The 20603-nt window shown below is 38.9% G+C and overlaps 1 protein-coding gene across 1 annotated transcript in view; it reads left to right on the plus strand.

Moving 5' to 3' along the window:
• Positions 1–20458, plus strand: part of LOC129377969 (telomerase protein component 1-like) — a 36825-nt gene extending 16367 nt beyond the window's left edge. The window contains 37 exon segments of the mRNA XM_055058192.1: positions 34–64; positions 67–220; positions 299–443; positions 964–1143; positions 1221–1313; positions 1393–1528; positions 1985–2098; positions 2101–2143; positions 2993–3055; positions 3057–3124; positions 3216–3304; positions 3421–3439; positions 3442–3534; positions 4391–4417; positions 4517–4727; positions 4894–5014; positions 5591–5715; positions 5807–5906; positions 6182–6337; positions 6620–6835; positions 7158–7214; positions 7907–8042; positions 8695–8946; positions 10196–10347; positions 10441–10548; positions 11336–11440; positions 11751–11880; positions 11977–12072; positions 12613–12738; positions 12819–12949; positions 13143–13266; positions 13531–13675; positions 13788–13887; positions 18087–18354; positions 18536–18618; positions 19247–19351; positions 19449–20458. Of these exon segments, the coding sequence (XP_054914167.1) occupies positions 34–64; positions 67–220; positions 299–443; positions 964–1143; positions 1221–1313; positions 1393–1528; positions 1985–2098; positions 2101–2143; positions 2993–3055; positions 3057–3124; positions 3216–3304; positions 3421–3439; positions 3442–3534; positions 4391–4417; positions 4517–4727; positions 4894–5014; positions 5591–5715; positions 5807–5906; positions 6182–6337; positions 6620–6835; positions 7158–7214; positions 7907–8042; positions 8695–8946; positions 10196–10347; positions 10441–10548; positions 11336–11440; positions 11751–11880; positions 11977–12072; positions 12613–12738; positions 12819–12949; positions 13143–13266; positions 13531–13675; positions 13788–13887; positions 18087–18354; positions 18536–18618; positions 19247–19351; positions 19449–19568 (4422 nt within the window). The 3' untranslated portion in view covers positions 19569–20458.
• Positions 20459–20603: the final 145 nt, after the last annotated feature.

Raw genomic sequence — 20603 nt, forward strand, 5'->3', positions numbered from 1 at the left:
CCAAGTATTCCTGCATTTGTTCCCTCCTGTCAGGCTGCTCTAGCAAATTCCCTCAAAACTGGCCTGAATCCAAAACGAACCTCTGCTGCGACGTCATCTCTTACTCCACAGCCGCCAGCCAGTCGGCGCGCTCCGTGGAAAACCTCCTTCGATGCCTTGCTCAGTGGCTCAGAAACGATAAACACACAGAGGAGGAGTCACCTCTTCCTCACCTGTACAAGTAGGGAACTCCTATATAGAGTTTATGCACCAGCTGTTCTTTGCAGCTGTTTTAACCTTGTATTTTTGGATTCATTAGGGACTTGCTGTTGGAGTTTCACTCCACTCTGAGTGAAAGGAAGATGAAGAAGAAACCTCTGGTGGTTCTGGTTGATGGAGTGGATCTGGTCCAGGATGACAACGGGCAGTTTAGCTCTGAATGGATCCCACAGCTGCTTCCTCAAGTTGGTTACAAGAGAATAGGACAATAAATCAATCACAATATTTATCGCTATAGATACATGATCTATATCAACACATCTGACAGAACATTCACTGAACTCCGGTCCAGAGCCGCACAGCGTTCTGGGAGATTCAGGCAGAGGATAGACTTTAACTCGTTGCTAGCTTAGCAAAGTTGGTGGAAACGACTGACTCACTCACTCTTTGGTTACCTAGCAACAACTTGTTCAGTAACCGGCGCAGCAGCAGTTTAAGGTTTTGACACAGTTTTCTCAACTGCTTAAAAATGAAAAGAACGGTGTGGAGAGAAAACTTTGGACAAAACAGGAAAAATTATCCACCAGTTTGGTTGTTTCAGATTTTTAAAACAAAATGAATCGATAATTATCCATACCGTTCATATGAAACACTTATATTGTAATACGGTTTTCCACCATATTGTCCAGCCCTACAAGAAAATTAAAACTGAGACTAAAACTATTTAGTTGGACATTATATAGATATTTTGTTGTTTGTCATCAGGGTGTCTGCTTGGTGCTGAGCGTCGCGTCCAGTTCACCTCTGCTGCAAACTTTAGCCAAGAAAAAAGGAGCCGAGCTGTTTCCTCTGGGGCAGCTCAGCATGCCGGACAAGAGGGAGATTGTTCAGAGGGAGCTGGATGTTTTTGGGAAGAAGCTCAGTGACTCTGCATTTAACAACCAGGTTCTGATTTTACATTCTCTGTCTTTCTGAACGTTACTGGAACTCATTTTTATTGACAAACTGTGGTATAAATTCAGCTCCAGACATTGATAACAAAGAAAGGAGCTGCGAATCCGCTCTACCTGCACCTGGCCTGTGAAGACCTGAAGAACTTTGCCTCCTTTGAAAAGGTATAGACTCGTATTTAGGTTTATTTCTTAACCTGAGGAGTTGAAGGGAGTCAGAGCATGCTGTGTTCTTGTGTTTCAGCTGAAGGAAACTCTGTTGGGTTTGCCTCAGTCTCTGAGCCTCCTGGTCCAGTCCAGCCTGGAGAGACTCTGCAACCTGTACAGAGACATACCTGGACTCCGTCTGAGCCTCGCAGCTCTTACTGTCAGCAAAAACGGTAAAGTTCTGCAATATACGCCTATCATAAAAATCAATATATCAATTGATCACGCAATAAATTAAAACGAGAGCAATAATTTTCATTGGCATGCTTTTTTTTGTAGCTCGCTTAATCTTTAAAGAGTTGGCCTTAAAGGTCACTGCTAGAGGTCACAGTCGATCATTTTCCAATTCAGAACCATGACCTTTGACTTCATTGAGCTGGCTCTCAATCTTTCAGTTTCACAAATGTATTGTATGTAAAGAATTCAGCAGCTGAAGTTATGAGGCATCTACCTCATAATTAGAAAAAAACCTGAAATATTTCTTGTTTTTGTCCCATGAACATAATGTTCTATTCATAAATTATGTCATTACAACGACATCTGACCATTTCCAAACTTTCTCAGAAGTGTAGATCTTGATTTGAAGAAAGGATTAATTCTGGTCTGTTTGTGTTTACCTGTATTTGCAGGTTTGAAGGAGAGAGACCTGTACTCTGTGCTGAACACGTGTAACAGCCTGACTTCACTGGGCGCCCAGGTCTCATGGGAGGAAGTGCTGCAGCTGTCCAGGGAACCTGAAGGCCGGTTCCCATGGCAGTTTTCACCCGCATTGTGCAGAATTTACAAAGGTACAGCGCCATCTACTGTTATCAACGAGTAAAGAAGCCTTAAAATATAAACTTTAGTTAAAGTAATGAAATTTACTGTGTTAGAAAAGTCCAACCCATCGAGCTGCAACTTGCTGCTCTGGAGCCAAATGTGGCTGTTAGTGACTTTGACCAAAGAATCGCACAGTATTTAAAATATAAGGTAAATAAAAATGTTTAGCAGTTTTCATTGGCCATAAAGAATTACACATTATATAACATTCCATAAGTGTCAAACTACATGAAGTTTTTTGTAATTTATATTTCATTGTGTTAAAAAGTCAAATGTGATAAATCTAAAGATTTATTAATTTAATTTATAAAATCTTAACAAATTTTGTACAGTGGGTATGATGAGAACAAAGAGTTAATCAGTTTTTGTGGCTCTCAGCAAATTTTGTTTCACTGGATTGAATGTGTAATTTGTTTTTAGTGTAATTGTTTTTAGTTAAAAAAATAAATTAAAATAAAACTTAAAAAAATATATTTTTTTACAAAAAATGGTTCTTAATTTCTTTATGTATTTTTTTTTTATTTTTTTACCCGATTAGATGTTCTTGGATCTTTTAGTTAGAAATCCTTGACCTCCATTTGGCCTGGTCTATAAATGCAATTTGACTGTTTTTACCTCCTTTTTTTAAAATAAGAAAGACTTAAAATACTTAAAGAGTGGCCTTTTCACATCTTGGCCTTTTATCAAAATGATTATTTTAAGAGTTTTTGTGATAAGTCCTTTGTTAAATATTTACAGATTTAAATTTAGTAAGATGTATTGACATTTTGGACGCTGTAAGGTTGTGTGTTTCTCTCTGTTTGGACCTTTGCCTGCAGCCTGACCACTCCGTCTCATTGCCAATACACCAACGATGTTTTGGCTCTAAGCAACCCGGAGGTGAAGAGGCTTTGAGGGATTTTTCCTCCCAACAGAAACCGAAAGATACAGAGCTCACCTGGTTCTGGCCGGTAAAGCAAACACAATCATTTCTTAAATAACATGCCAACTATTTTCTTTAATTTTATTCTTTAATATACTCTAATGTTTCTAATTGAACAGGTTATCTGTGGGCGACGGCTGACCCTGAGGGAAACGACACTTTCCTTCACTCTGAAGCCAACGCACTCATGAATCTGCCATCAAGCTTGGTTTGTTCACTTTTAAACACTACAGCAAAACAATATATTTATTTATATGCATATTTCATAACTCCTGTTTTTAAAAAAAGCACTTTTAACTCCTTGTTGCCTTCGTTTGGACTCAGATTCAGATTGGACAGCAGAGGCTCTTGATTCGCTTCTCTCCAATTATTATTTTCTGCATGCCAATGTGAGCCACGGCCTCCTGCGCCACCTGCTGGAGACGTACGACTTGCATGGTGAGCATGAATGAAGATAATGACAAATTATCATTAAAGGGGACCTATTACGCAAAATCAATTTTTTCAGTTTTTGTACTTAAATTGGAGTTTCAGCTGACTCTAAAAACAACCCAAACGCTTCATGTGTTCATTCACATCAGCCAAGTTTAGTCGAGTTTAATCCAACTCTTGTTTGTTTTTACTAGAAAGTCTGGTTTGTTTCGGGAGGTGTGAATGTGTGATTAGACCAAAAAAGCAAACTCTGGTTTGCTTACAAACCTCAGTCTCTGTTCGGTTGAAGTGAATTCTGGTGCAGTTGAATGGCAAGCGGACCGGAGATGGCTCCACAAACAGGAAGTGGACTACTGTGCAGATAATTCTGGGTAAAACAACCTAAACCAATGTGAGAGTCTGTTTCTAGGAGAAATTGCTCATGTTTTTTTTTTTTTACCAAAGACAAAAGAAAAGTCCTTCTGACTCTACTTCAATTATTCACCTTTTGTGATAAAGGAAGTTGTGCTTTTCTGAGGTTTTCAGATTGTGTCCTTCAGTGGTTCTTGGTGCACCACCACCGCAGGCAAGGAAGTTTTTTCAGTTGGTTTGGTTCGTTTGACTCAGTGCAGTGTGAAAGTGAACCGCAGCAGCTGAAAATGTAACAAGCGTTGAAACTTTCTTCAAGAATCTGCAGAACTACCAGGTGGCATCTGTTGGCAGCCATTTTCACACTTGAATGTAAATGTGTAAACTAACCTGTTCAAAGAAACGTAATACGTCTCCTTTACAATTTATAAATGAGACTTAAGAATCAGGTTTGTTTTCTTTGGTTATTGATTGATAATTGGTCTTTTCTCTTAAATGTTTCTCTCTTTTTTAGATGAAGAACGCAAAAATACACCTCACTGTGAGTCTTTTAAGAAAAACTGCTATAAATAATTTGACCATGGAATTTGACGTTTCGTTCTAAAACATTTAATCGCTCATGTCGCCTTTCTTCCATCAGCTGACCTGGATAAACATCTGGACGACTGTCGTGATTTCTTGAAGCGCCACTCCTCAACTCTCTCTCCGTGGCCGACGCTTTTTGTCCAGCAGGCGCTTAATGAGCCTCCGGAAACATCAGCTCACATCTGGGCTGCAGGCCTGGCGGGGAAACGAGGAGTCCGGGTGATCGAGTGCCTGAACAGCAGCGAAGGCAACGCTCCAGAAATGAGGTAAACTTTATTTTTATGGTTGCAGATAGACGTGTTTGCCTCAGTGCAACTAGCTTATAATTAAAAACCAAAGTCTGCAAGCAGCAGTGCTTGTTATTAGATTATTTAAAGAACATATTATTGTTGAGGTTTTTGTAAAGATTTAGTTTTTTGTGTTTGACTTCAGTGCGCTGGTGTCGACCTTCTCCTCCGAACCAACCTGTGTGGTTCTGAGTCCAGACAAACAGCTGGCTGTGGTTGGTACCGGACAGGGAACGCTGCACTTTGTCAGCACACAAACTGGACAGGTACTGAGATTATATTCAGATTTTTATCTCTGCCATTAATCCTGCCACAAAATACAGTCGTTTCCAGTATTTCTGTAGAGCAAGTTCCTTTTTTTACATGCTTGTATTTCACGGCTCTCCGTCATACGGCGGAATATTAGGGCCATGATAAAAAATAAATAAAATTGTGAGAATGGTTAAAATATTATGAGATAAAGTCAAAATATTTAGAAAAAAAGTCTTAATATTTCAGAGAATAAATTCGTACAAGACTAAAGTCTTATTTCTTTAAATCAAGAAAAAACCTACCTGTTAAGAGTTTCTTTTGGTCCGTAATAAATGAAACATTTGATTTTATAATTTTGGTAATGCTACTCATAAAAATGTAATGTTTGTTCAGTTACTGACTGTATAATGTTTCCTTTATAACTTTGTAATTTGGGGTTTTTATTGTGTAAAGCGTCTCAATGCTGAAATCTGCTTTACAAATAAACTTGATTGATTGATAATATTACGAGAAATCATGAGAATAAAATCGTAATATCATCCCAACTCTTCCTTGTGAGGATTAACTGTAAGGATTTCCTCTGTGAACAGGAAGTGAAGTCGCTGGTGAGCAGCTGCGACGGCGTGTCCAGCTGTGTCTTCCTGAACGACGCGCGGCTCGTTTCCACTTCTTTTGACGGGAGACTGGAGGTCTGGGACGTACAGAACGGATGCAGGTGGGAGGAGAGCTGAGACCTTTTAAATCTTTATTTATAGTTTTTATTTCTTTAAGTCACTTAAATTGTGAGTGATTTCTTGTTGCTGCAGGACGGCTTTGATTGACGGCCACACTAATACGATAACGGCGAGTGACATCACTCCGGACAGGAAACACCTCGCTACTGTGTCCCTTGACCTCACGCTGAAAGTTGGTCTTCACTTCATTTAATTTAAACCAAAAATGCCGTTGAGCTTATTTGTTGGTTTATGCAGCAACAATTAACTCAAAATAACATCCTGAGAGCATTAGGTTCAAACTAAATCTATTAAAAATGAGCTTTTCTGAGTTTGGAAAGTATTTTTATTTTGTTTTTCTAAGAAAAAACCCCAAAATGTGTCGACAGAAAACGTTTTTACTCACACATTTGACTCCAGACAGGTCTCTAACATTCTTTTTTCTGAATCAAACTTTCTGTTTCTTAGGTTTGGTCTTCTACTAAAGCTAATGAAGTGGCCTCCCTGCCTAGCACCAGCCCCTTCAACTGTGTGACCTTTGACCCTGAGGGTCACCTGCTGGCTGCGGGATGCTGGAATGGAAATGTCATAGTGTGGAATTGGCTGCAGAATAAAATAGAAACTGTAAGTTTTGTTTTCAGAGAGTCAGGTGTTTTCTGTGTGTGAGAGAAACATTTCAAAACATAAAATTTGGTTTTATTTTAGTTTATAATACTAAATTATCAAATATAATGTTGGATTGTGTTGTTTTTATCTCCAAGTTTGAATTTTATTGAAGAAAAAGTGAATGAAGAACTGTTCAAACACAAAAATATCTGAATCTGTTTTAGATATGTATAATTTTAGGATAAACCAGAAAGTTGGACGAAAACGTAGCGATGATATATTTTGTGTTTTTTCCCTCAGTCTCTGTGCGGTCACCAGCGGTCGGTGCGCAGCCTCTGCTTCTCCCCGTCCTCCTCCTCCATGCTCTGCTCTGGCTGCGTGTCTGGACAGGTGAGGCTCTGGTCGGTGTCCACCTCCACCTGCGTGGGCGTCTTCCAGGCTCACCGCGGCGCCACGGAGACGCTGGCCTTCCTGGAGGACGGCGCCATGCTGCTGAGCGCCGGCTCCGATCACAGCGTGAGACACTCGGGTCCAATTTGTTGCAGGACGATGAATGCAAACTCTTAAAACTACAGTGATGTGACAGAGTATTGTGGCCACGCTAAGAAAATAAAATTATGAGAATAAAGTCATAATATTTAGACTTTATTTTCAATAAAGTGTATTCTCATATTATGACTTTTGTATTATTTTTACTTTTTTCTCATAGTATTATGACAACTCTCATACGATATTATGAACTTATTCTCGTACATGTTTATTCTCATGATTTTATTTTTATTAATACTCATTAGTACATTGAAACATTAACGAGCGTCTCACTTTGTTTGTGAAACAGCTCCACCTCTGGTCAGGAGGACTAGGCCGCTCAGTCGCTGCTTTAAAAAGTGATGAAGTAAGCTCCTATTTTTACATAAATGTCTTTCTGGGTAGTAAATTACTTTGAAGTTATAATTACTGTACAATGTGTTAGCTCTGTTTATAAACATCCCAAATTGAAGATTAAAAAATAACACTAGATTAGAAGTCTGCAACATTATCAATTAAAAGAAGCCAGTTTCTTCCTCAGCCCAGCAAAATAAAGCAAGCGTTATTTACGTTACTGAAAATAAATATTTAAGTTACATGAAATTTTGGAAGGAAATAGTCAATCATTTTTAATAAATATTTACTTGAGAAAATGTGTGATTTTTGAAGAAACGACAAACAAATGAAAACTTTAAAACCTTTCCAAAAATATAGTAAATACAGTTTATTCTACAGGATGTTGATATAGCCATTTAAAAAAAATGCATTTAGTGTCCAAACTGATGACAAGATAAATAAATCTAAACATTATAATTTCCGCTTTTAGTGACATTCTGTGGAAGTTCAATGCAAATGTTCTTTGAAAAAACATGAAAAATGACTCAAACATAAATTTTGTAATATAGTTAAAGTTTTAAAGCAGTATTGTGTTTGCAGACTCCTGCACTACTTGATTTTTTTAGTGCTTGGATTAAGGATAAATCGTTTTGTTATGTTTTAGCATTTCAAAACAGAAATTTATCTTCCTTCTTTTCAAATTGTTCTTGTTTTTATATTTAGTGCGAGTTGGAACCTCCTCACAAAAAGCCTAAGTGTGTAACATTGGATCCGGCCGCGCTCAGCGTGGCGGTGAGCGGCGGCTACGCTGCTGTGGGTTACCACGGCGACGGCATCAAACTCTTCAGGACCGACTCAGGTGAGTTTCAATTTAAGACGAGGAAATGGTTCATCTAAGAGGAGAGAAAATTTGATTTTTAATTTCAAAACATGACTTGTTTCAACAAAAATCGGACTAAATCAGATTCAATGTTTATACGGCTGATAGCTCTGAAAATTATTTAAATAAATGTTTAATCGTCAAAAAAACCTCGAGCATAGTGTAAAATTATTTAACCGTTTAAATGTAAGTGAAATGTCCTTTTTAGAATTAAATTACTTAAAAATATTAAAATGTCAAGTATCCAATTTTTAAAAATCTTGATGGAAAACTGTAAAATAACTTGTTCATTTGAAACTTTGTAGAATTAAATTTCTGAAAATTAGGTAAAATAAACAGGGAAAACAAAAAGAAAACAGTTTTTATTTAAAAAAAAACTATCTTGTTATATTAACAAATTATATATATATGTAAGTAAATTTTGGTTTGTAGAATTACATGTCTGAAAATTTAAAAAAAAAAAACTTTAAGTGTCCAATTTTTAAGGAGACAGCACACTGTAAAATGACAGTTTGTAGAATAAAACTATTTAAAATAAACCTAAAGTGTAGAGTTTTTAGAAAAAGAACATTTTAGCATACTCTCATAAATTAATAAAATTCACATTGTGACGACTCTGTCGTCGTTGCAGGTGAAAAGATTTGGGCCTCCACGGATCTCAGGCTGTCCGTGAACTGCCTGCTGTGGGTTCCTGCGGACCCGGAGCGGAGCGGGCCGGAGCTGCTGGTTTCTGGAGGAAGCGACAAATATTTGAGGCTGTGGAGGAAAATCGAAGGAGAGGAAGGAATTGTTGAAGGCCTGAAACACCTGAGGACAATCGGGATGCAAACCGGCAGCATCCTGGCCATGAGGCAGAACTCGACGGTTCTGGCTTCAGCTTCAGGTAAAACACACATAGTTACACTTTTACTTTTTGTCTCATTTGAGTTATGAGAAATTTCTACTTAAAATCAGTGAGATAATTTGTGTTTGGTTTCTGTAAGTCTCATATAGGCGATTATGACGGTTGCCCAGGGCTTCATGGCTTCGGGGGCAACATAAAAAATCTAAACAAAGGAAAAAGTTATGGCCTCAATGAATAAATTTGATTTAAACGTTCTTTTGATTAGGTGCTAAATTAAAGGGTTGTTCCACTGCACTGCAAAAACACAAAAGTACTTTTAGTTTAATTTCCAGTGCAGATATTTTAGTATGTTTGAAATAAGACAAAACTGACATACAAGTAACTTTTCAACAAGATATGAGCTTGTTGTAAGTCAAAAAATGTTTTTGCAGTGTATTTACTGTATTTTATTCATATTGTACAAAATCTGTGCCATTTGATTATTTGTAGCTCAAAATCTAAAATACTTTGACTTTTCCACCAGTTTATTCAAAACGTAGTTCACAGTCTTTTAAATTTTTATTCAATTTGTGAAAACAAGAGAATATTTTTTATTTATAGGCAGGAGAACCAACAACATCAGGACACATAAATTAATCAAACCTTACTAAATTATTTCAGGCAAAATGTAGATTCTCGAAATTGTTTTTTATTTGTGAAAACATTTACTTCTACATCTAATTATTTTTTAAACATTTTTGAGAAATTAATAAACTCTGTTGGGCTGTTTTGTATTGATTTAATTTTACGTCCTTTTTGACAAAATTTGTGAAGTCAAGTGATTTTAAAATTGTTTTTAACTGGACAAACTGAGCATCAAACAACAATAAAAAATTTAATTTTGGAAAATTTTTCCACATTTGCAGAAATGCCAATTAATGTGCTTTGTTTCAACTAAATAAATTATTATGTCTTGCTTCAGAAACATAGTGGCTTACTTTAACTACACGGTTTTTCTCTTACATCTAAATAGAAAAATTCAGACAAAATGTTGTTTTTCTGTAATGGTAATGCGTTATAATTAGGGGTGCACCGATGGCCGATTTCTTTAATTTGAGAGTTTGGCCAACATCAGGTTATGTCTGCATGTTTGTTGCCCCACTGCTACCAACTCAGCGACTTTCCTACTATATTTAGCAACATTTCAGCTAAATAGCAACTGGTATCGACCAAAATCGGAATCGACAGGTCAGGCTTTTCAAAGATCGGTAATCGGTGCACCTATATTTATAATTTCCACCTGAAACAGATGATTTCAGCATCGCTCTGATGCCTCTGAAGGACCTGACCGCCGCCTCCGAACCGAAGGCGAAGGCTTTGCTGCGCGGCCACCAGGGAGGAATCACCTGCTTGGCGTTCAGTCCTGACGGGTCGCGGCTGCTGTCAGGTGGAAAGGATCAGGTGACCACTTCCGCTCATTTAGTCAGCCGACCTTTAATTCACACATTATCACGTCCGATGTTCAGCTTGAAAGCCGTATTTGTTTGTTTTCAGGCTTTGATGGTTTGGAGCGCCAACCCAAACCAAGCAACTCTGCTGAAATCGTTCCTCAACGCTCACAGAGATTGGATCACCGGCTGCGCCTGGACTCCTGACTGCGCTGTCAGTTCATTTCCACTCCAAATTATTTACTCCCCTTCTGACTTTATTTGGAAACTGGCAAAATTCTGTTACGGCTTATTACGGCCATCGCAGACAGAAGGAAAAGAAAGAGCAGTAAAAAAAGAGTATTCAATTCAACAACTGAGTTTGAATATTTGAAAATTGTCTTGAAAAAAAAACGTTTTCAAAAAACTAATTTTTGTGAAAAGTTGATAATTTTTGACTTTTAAAACATAAATTTCTGTTTTTCTAGAAAATTTCTGAGAATTTTTTTCAAACAAATCTTTTTCTATTCAAACTTTTCTGCAATTTTTTTGGGCAGAAATTTGCTCCTTCTTACTAACGCACCATAGTAAAGAGCTTAAAAACAGGAAACGCCTTAAAGAAAAACTCATAATGATTATTTAGACGACAAACGTTTAGAAGACAGAAAAACACAAAAGCAGTGAACTAGAAGTACTTTCTCTGGAAAAGACAAAAAAAAAAGTAACAAAGTTATTTATTTTGTTTGGTTAAAACATATTTGTTTTTTATTCAGTGGGTAGAAAATTCAGAAATTTTACTCAAGAGTAGAGACAATTCATACAAAAAATTACTCCGCATTGTAAAATTACTCCCTAAAAGTACAGTACTTTATTTATTTTTTCAAAAGTTACAGAAGTAACTTAACTATTTGCTGCCCAACTCTGATTATACTGATTGTATCTCACCAATATTTTGAACTGGACATTAAAAAAATCTCCTGACATTTAGTATTTCCTCTTAGTTTTCTTGTGTTTTCTTCTAGATAAGCTCATCAAATGACGGGAGGCTTCGTTTTTGGGATCTGGAAGCCGGTTTGCATCTCAAAGAAATTTCCTGGAGGAATCCTCTGACCTCCGTCTGCTGCCTGGTGAGCAAATTGTGAACTCGAGTTTATAATTTGGCATGTTGATGAAGCATTTACATGCATTATCTCAGGCCGACAACAAATTTTGCTGAGCGATTAATTCTCAAAAATTATTGCGATTAACAATACTAGTGTTTGAAGACCATTTTATACTGACCTCACGGTAATGACATATAATCCAAGCACATTCTGCCAAAAATAAATACAATTTATTTCCAAAAGGACACTTACTAGAACTAGTAAACGACAAAAATAAAATTGACTCTGTTTGTTAACAGTTTGTCTTTATAAGAGTAGCTGTTTCTGTGTGCAGGGTCGGCATGTGATCGCCGGCTCCTCTGAGGGGTCGCTGCATGTCTGGGATTGGGAGAAAAACACTGAAATCTGCCACATTTCCGCCCACAAGCAGCGTATAAACCACTGCTCTCTGCTCCCAAACACTGGTGCTGAAACTCTGCTAGACTCCTCATTTGTTCTTAATCTATTCAGTCAAATTTGGTGTCAATATTTTTTACTTTTTCTGAAATTTTTGTCTCCAGACAAGGAGAAGGAAACGAAAGCAGAAGAGCTGACTGTTTTCACAGCTTCAGACGACGGCACAGTGCAGCTCTGGAAACCTCTGGAGGTATTTCACAGCACCCACTTCATTAAATTCAACTTTTAATGTCAAACATTTTTCATGTGCAACACTTAGACGTGTGCGATGCTGAGTATTTTTATATTGACCCAAATTCATGTAAATACAGTAGATGTTACAGGAAAATATCGCCAGTGAAACGCTATTTAAACCCATAACTATAGAGTCTTAAAAACATCAAATAAAAAAATACAATTAAAATGAATGTCAGTTACTCGCACAGCAGCTCCATAAAGTCCCCAGGGCAACATTTCAGATATTTATAACAAAAAACTAATCAGTATTTAATCAGAAACAATGATACTGTGATAGTTTTTAGCAATATTGTCCAGCTCGATGTCTGAGGTAGCGTTGAGAAGCTACGATACAAAATAAAATGAAATGTTTAGACGGAAACTGAAACTAAAGTATTGATCTTATCGCGTTGGTATCAATATTATTGATACTTTTGAATCGATTTGTTCGTTCCTAACATCTACTCTCCAGCTTTAAACTGATTCAAACATTTTCTCGGGTTTAACGCTGTTGCTTTTTCCAGGTGAACACTTCAGCACCTTCCTGGGTCACAGCGGTGCCGTTCACGGCGTCGCCCAGAAAGGAGAAGTCCCAGAATTCCTCACTGTGTCTGAAGACGGTTCCCTGAGATGCTGGGCCTGGAGAACTGGTACATCTCTTCACCGTGCAGCTGCTGGATTTAAACATCACTGTGATATTTACCAAACATTTTCCGTCACTTGTGCACAGACACTTCTGCATACGTGAAGGGCCCCATCTCAGCGCTGTGCTTCTCTCAGACTGGCGACTTTATGCTTGTTGGCTACGAGTCCGGTCTGCTGGAGCTGTGGAAGCAGAACTCAGTGGTTGACCACAAGCAGGTAAATCCAGCCCAGGTGTTTATGTTGGTTCTTGCTGGTAGAAATTGAATCAGAGCCACGAGAGACAGCAATATAACACACCAGGATGTTTGTAGAGTCCATGAACTTTAATTCACTTGAATTTGTATATTTATAAATATGTGCAACGTTTTTTCATTTCTTCTTTCTGTGATTGCATCTGTTTTGGTTCCAGGCGTCGGACGGCCCGATTGCAGCCGCCTGTTGGATGCCTGATAACCAGTTTGCCGTCTCCTACATGAACGTCATGGTTGTCGATGTGTGGAAGCTGGTGTGGAACCAACAACGCAACAAAGTCGGTAAAAAGCCAGAAATGAAGTGAACAGGTTTTCTATGTGATCCCATCGTTCAAAATTAAAATGCTTAATGATTTATTTGATCATTTTGTAAGATAAGGATGTAGCTCATTTATGCTAGCTTGACTTTGACAACCTACACATGTGGATGTGCCGCAGAATTTGTTGTTGAATCGAATCATTTAATCATTTTGTCAGCAAACTATTCTGACCAAATGTTAATGTTAATCCTCATCTAAAAAGTTTGTGTTTCTTCTGCTGCTTACAGCCTGGTGAAGGCGAGGAGCTACAAAGTGAAAAACCCGATGGTTCGCCTGTTTTACTGCTCGCTGCTGATGGGCGTCACCTACCGGGGGATGCTCTGCGACTTGGCCAAAGACAAGCGCGACATGTGGAGCCAACAAAACTCACTGTAACTTTTTGTTTTCACAATCGCTGATCCAAAATGAAAAATTAAATGTTAATGATGCAGATAATTATCTTGTCTTATGTGCATCTTTGTTTTGTATGTCTGTTGTTTTCAGCTGGACTCAAAGCATCGATATTCTGAGCATTGTTCATAACGATGAGAAAAGCGTGTGGCTGACTGGTAGAAGCGACAGAGAAATTCATCTGGGCTTTTTTGTGAGTTTCTTTAAAATACTCTGCAATAATAAAAACTACATTGAGTAGCAGCATCAGCTAAAAGGACAAATCGCCAACAGAATAAGTTTAAACTAATCCTATCACAATAAGCAATAAATCAATTCATCGCATGATAAATTAAAGCAAACTGAATGATTTATTGTTTTTTTTCTCTTTCTACCAAAAACTGAAAAATAAGTCTTCTGTGTGGTGTTTTGATCTCAACTAATTATTTTTTTTAAAGATAATTTTGTTTGCAGAAACTTGGTAATTAATTTTTCTTTATTGTTTCTGTTATTTTCTTTGTTTATTTTGGATATTTAAAATGTCTTCCGGTTCCGGTGTCAACTGTTCTTTAGAATTAAGGTTGTTGCATTATTATGCCATTACTGTTATATTAGTTGAAAATTGTCAAAATAACAATATTATCGCAATAATTTCTACAACAATTATTGTCCAGCAACATTTGTTATCATGACAGGCCTGGTTTAAAGATGTTTGGGTCGCAATCTGCAGATTTATTTCAGTTTATTAGAACTTAATTGAAAAGTTAATAGATTTTCAGTGATTTCTTTGAAAAAAAATGTTTCTCTGCACAAAACAAAACCAATATATATATATATATATATATATATATATATATATATATATATATATATATATATATATATATATATATATATATATATATATATATATATATATATATATATATATATATAGCTGACTGGATAGCTCAATACATAAGGCATCAGTATATCACCCGAGAGGGCAGGGTTCGAATCCAGTCTGGGTCCTTAGGCAAGACCCTTCAAGCTACTGCCTACCTCATACCATGAGAGATACTAAGTTGCATAACATGCCGGCTCAGACGTCGCCCGGCCAACAAGGTCTGCGTCAGGTGTTGGGGAACCAGAGCACCTTGATGACAAATGGGCTACTGGAACAAGACGGAAATGGGCGAGAGATGAAAATGTGGATCTGTTGGAATGCTACTACTCAAGTAACCCTAGTGAGAGAGGTTACATGCAAAGACTGGGGAAGGAATGGTTACTTCGACATCCCCAGTCAACACTAAGCGCTAAACAACTAGTAGCTCAGTGTTCCAACATCCGCAAACGGCAACTGCTATCACACACTTGAGATTGACGAGATACAACACAAATGCTACGGCAAAAGGGAGGAACCCGGATGTCAGGACTGTGGGGACTTAACTACAAGTCCCCACCCAGTGAGGGGATACACGGCCCCAATGAGCGAAACAGAGCTGAACGAGACAGCTGCTGACCTGAGAGAGAGAATCATGACCCGAATGACAATTACAACGGCTGAGTGAAGTACCATCTGAAAGTCTCATTGAGAATGTGAATGCAGCATTGAGAACGATCCCTACCAACACCATAACAGAAACCAATGAGCTGATCTACAACTCAGCATCAGTGATCCTTGAGATACTTGGCTATAAGAGCAACCATGAGACCCAATACCCACCATGGAAAAGACGGTTAGAGGCTAAAATCAAGGTAACAAGGAGGGAAGTGAGCCAACTGTCAGAGCTCCACAAGGGTACAATGAAAAGACCAGTACCCAGAAAGTACAGCCAGATGCCCATACCTGAAGCACTCGAGACTGCCAAACAGAGGCTCCAAGCCTTGGCCAGCCGCCTAAAGAGATACACAAGGGAGAATGAATCCAGAAGGATTAACCGGCTCTTCTCCACTCAACCAGCTAAGGTGTACTCTCAATGGCAGGGTAATAACAACAGAGCAGACCCACCAAGGCTGGAGACTGAACAATACTGGAAAGGCATATGGGAAAGGGAGGCGTCCCACAACAGCAATGCACAGTGGCTGATCTCTCTACGAGAGGACCACAGCAACCTCCCTGAGCAAGCCCCGGTAACCATCACTGTGACAGATGTTCAAGAAAGAGTCTCAGGTATGAAAAACTGGACAGCACCAGGGCCTGACATGATCCATGCCTACTGGCTAAAGAAACTCACTGCTCTCCATGAGCGACTGGCAGCCCAAATGAACCAGCTGCTACAAAGTGGGACTCACCCTGAATGGTTAACTGAAGGGCGGACAATCCTAATCCAGAAGGATCCATCAAAGGGTCCAGTCCCACCCAACTACCGACCAATAACCTGCCTCTCCACAACCTGGAAGCTCATGTCAGGCATCATAGCGGCCAAGATAAGCAAACACATGGATAAACACATGAGCACGGCACAGAAGGGTATCGGTGTAAATACCAGAGGAGCCAAACACCAACTCCTCGTAGACCGCACAGTTGCCCGAGACTGCAAAACCCGACACACCAACCTGTGCATGGCTTGGATCGATTACAAGAAAGCCTATGACTCAATGCCGCATACTTGGATCATTGAATGCCTAGAGATGTATAACATCAACAGGATTCTGAGAGCCTTCATTGCAAACTCGATGAGGCTGTGGAAAACCACCCTTGAAGCCAACTGCAAACCACTTGCACAAGTGTCCATCAAATGTGGCATATACCAAGGAGATGCTCTGTCCCCGCTACTGTTCTGCATAGGCCTGAACCCCCTCAGCCAAATTATCAACAAGACTGGCTATGGATACCGACTCAAAAATGGGGCCAACATCAGTCACCTCCTCTACATGGATGACATCAAGCTGTATGCCAAGAGTGAGCGAGACATCGACTCACTGATCCACACCACCAGGATCTACAGCACTGACATTGGAATGTCATTCGGACTAGAGAAATGTGGTCGGCTGATCACAAAGAGGGGGAAGGTGATCCACACAGAAGGAGTCTCACTCCCACAAGGAACAATAGCAGACATAGAGGACAGTTACAAGTACCTAGGTATACCACAAGCAAATGGCAACCTCGATGAGGCCACAAGGAAAGGAGCCACAGCTAAATACCTCCAACGAATAAGGCAAGTCCTGAGAAGCCAGCTCAATGGCAAGAACAAAACCCGTGCGATAAACAGCTATGCCCTGCCAGTAATCAGATACCCTGCTGGAATAATCAGCTGGCCAAAGGAGGAGATGAAAGCCACAGATATTAAGACTAGAAAGCTACTAACCATGCATGGAGGGTTCCATCCCAAATCCAGCACCCTGAGACTGTACACGAGCCGCAAGGACGGAGGCAGAGGACTAGTGAGTGTGAGAACCACTGTCCAGGACGAAACAACTAAGATCCATAAATACATCAGGGACAAAGCCTCAACAGACAATGTGCTCAGTGAATGTCTCAGACAACAGGGAACGGAGGTTGAGGTGCCAGAGATACCATCATGGGAGGACAAGCCCCTACATGGGATGTACCACCAGCAAATAACCCAAGTGGCTGATATCAGTAAATCCTACCAATGGCTGGAAAAAGCTGGACTCAAGGACAGCACAGAGGCCCTCATCCTGGCCGCCCAGGAACAGGCCCTAAACACCAGAGCAATAGAGGCCCAGATCTACCACACCAGACAAGACCCAAGGTGTAGGTTGTGCAAGGAGGCCCCTGAGACAGTCCAGCACATCACAGCAGGGTGCAAGATACTGGCAGGGAAAGCGTACATGGAGCGACATAACCAAGTGGCAGGCATAGTGTACAGAAACATCTGTGCAGAATATGGACTGGAAACCCCGAGATCAAAGTGGGAAACACCCCAAAGGTGGTGGAGAACGCCAGAGCTAAGATCCTGTGGGACTTCCAGATCCAGACAGACAAAATGGTAATGGCGAACCAACCAGACATTGTCGTAGTGGATAAACATCAGAGGAAAGCCGTTGTGGGGATGTAGCAATACCAAGTGATTGCAACATCAGGAAAAAGGAGCACGAGAAACTGGAGAAATACCAGGGCCTCAGGGAAGAACTGGAGAGGGCCTGGAAGGTGAAGACCACAGTGGTGCCTGTGGTCATCGGGGCCCTCGGGGCAGTAACCCCCAAACTGGAGCAGTGGCTACAACAGATCCCAGGAACAACATCAGACATCTCAGTCCAGAAATGTGCAGTCCTTGGCACAGCCAAGATACTGCGCAGAACCCTCAAGCTCCCAGGCCTCTGGTAGAGGACCCGAGCTCAGAGGATAAGAACCACCCGCGGTGGGTGAGAAGGGAAGAAGTATATATATATATATATATATATTCTGACTTGAATTATGGATGTAATTACTTTTATTAAATTTTTTATTTTATTTGATTTCAGTTCGGTTTGGGCCCAGAAACTACTGTAAACTCATGTTTTAGCTCTATGAGGATAAAATTCAGCAACAAGAAGCAGGAGGAGGAGAAGGAAGAGGAGGAGGATGAAGAGGAGGAAGAGAAAGAGGACAAAAAGAAGGAAGAGGAGGAAGACAAAGAGGAGGAGGAGGAAAAGGAGAAGGAAGAGGAGAAAAACGAGGAAAAGGAGAAGAAAGACGAAGAGGAAGAGCTGAAAAAGGGAAGCCTGATAACCGCCATGACTGTGGATAAAGGTACCAAAAACACCGACTATTAAATGCTTGTTTTTATAACTAACAAATTTAATTCAGTCAGAATAATGCATCAAATCCAAAACATGGCTGACATGGTTCTGCAGTCAGATGAGTTATAACTGTTTCCTGTATTTTATTTAAACTATTTCAGCAGTTTTAATGCAATGTTTCTGTGTTTCAGAGTTTGTGGTGTGTGGAGATGATGAAGGAAACATGTGGTTCAATCAGCATCCGGATGTTTCCTCCTGGAGCGACAGAAAACCTGTGAGATCCTCTCCAAAATCACATCGGATCCAAAACTACAGTCACCACAGGGCTGATATCATGGCTGCTCCACATTTTACAGCTTTATATTGTAAACATTAGGAGAATTCACCTGCAGCAGCCACCTTTCAACACAAGAGGGCAGCACTGAGATGTTTTAGGCAAAATATGGCAGAACTAAGGAAATGAACAAGAAAATGTCAAAATTTGATAACTCAGAAACAAAAAAAAAATTTAATTTAATCTCAGAGATTTTCTAGAAAAAACTTGAGAATTTCAGGGTTTGAAAAATTTTAAGTATTTGCTTTTCGACTCTCAGAAAATCTCCAAAAGGTGAAAATTGTTGACTTTTCTAACTCAGACATTTTTCCAGAAAATTTCTGAAATTAATATGTAAATTTATGACTTTTTTGGCCAAAATACTTTTTTTTTTTATTTACAATACGCTAATACGCTGTACGCAAGTTTGTCTCTTTTAAAGATAAACTCAATTTGCAAGGAGGGAGTCGAATGATTAAAGTCATTTTTATCTCTGCAAGTTTTTTTAAGTGATCTTGATTGTGATTAATGATTGATGACCTTCTTCCTCCTAATGATGATGACGATGATGGTGGTGATTCTTCCTCAGGCCCATCTGGACAGGATCACTCACCTGAAACTCACCGACGGCGTCATCATCTCAGCCTCCTACGACCGAACGCTGAAGCTTTGGGACAGAAACACCAAAAAACAGGCAAACCTGCTCCTTCCTGAAAAACACACTGATCCATACGTTTTGCTGGATTTAATCCTGTTTTCAGTGAATAATCTGTGCTCTGATTGCGTTTCAGGTGGGAATGTTTGTGTGTGGAGGCCCGGTTCTGTTTTTGGAGCTGAACCCAGGAAAACCCAGTGAGCTGGTCTGTGCTGACGGACGGGGAAGGATTTACTTCCTCTCCTGGAGAGATTAAATCTGCTAATAGGCCTGGGTGATTAATCAAGTTTACTGATTATTGGAAATTTTTATGTTAGAAGATTTAATTTCTAGACAATCTGTTTGGGGTTTTTTCCACCATGGCTCAGAGTGATGTCACCATGTCCTCTACGACAAAATATAAGGGCCACGCTACGTTTTCTACATTTAATGATGAGAAAAAAAGTCCTAATGGAAGCGTTAATGTTACCAGAATAAGTCGTAATTATTATGGCAACTCCTACATGAAAAATGAATTAAATAAAGAATGTTGAGCATCTTGTAAAGTTCTTCTTTGTTTTCAGTTTTACAAATAAGAAAATACTTTAATACATCATCAAATTATTCTCAGCAGAAAGATTTGAGCACATCGTGCAAACGACTGAGTTTAGTTTGAAGAAAAAATGAACTGAGCTGCTGCTCATGTTTGATGCTTCTTTTCATTAAAATAACATTTTGTTGTGACCTTAATTTTTTTTTTCTGGTAAAATTGTCTTTATTCTGCTTGATAATGACTATTTTTGTAGCTAAACAAGAGTTGAACTCGTAGCTTGGCCCTAATACTCTGTCGTGTGACTCACAGAAGGAATAAGTGAAGTATAAAAACACCTTTATCATTTATTGTTTCATTTTAGAAAAGAAATAAAACAAGAGATTGAATTTGCTTTAAAAAAAAAGGGGAGATTATTGCTGCTAAAATTAATAATAATCAGTTAATTAATTAATAATTAATCAGTCTCTTTTACCAAAGATTTTTTTGTGCAATACTTGAATACTTATTTGCAAAACACAACAAGTTGTGTTTTTCTGTTAAGGTGTTGAATCTGTGGCTTTATATTGTGCCTGATTGCATTTATTTTATTTATCTTCAATAAATGGGAAAATCCCTTGTTCTTGCATTAAATCTCATATTTTCTTATTTTTAACAAATTCTATATATTGAAATTTAAGGAGATAATTCAAAGTTTAGTAATATATTTAATGCAAAGTATATTTTAGAATTTTATTTAGTGTCAAAAATGTTTACAAACTA

This window comes from Poeciliopsis prolifica, unplaced genomic scaffold (assembly GCF_027474105.1).
Source record: "Poeciliopsis prolifica strain line A6 unplaced genomic scaffold, Auburn_PproV2 SCAFFOLD050, whole genome shotgun sequence".
NCBI lineage: Eukaryota > Metazoa > Chordata > Actinopteri > Cyprinodontiformes > Poeciliidae > Poeciliopsis > Poeciliopsis prolifica.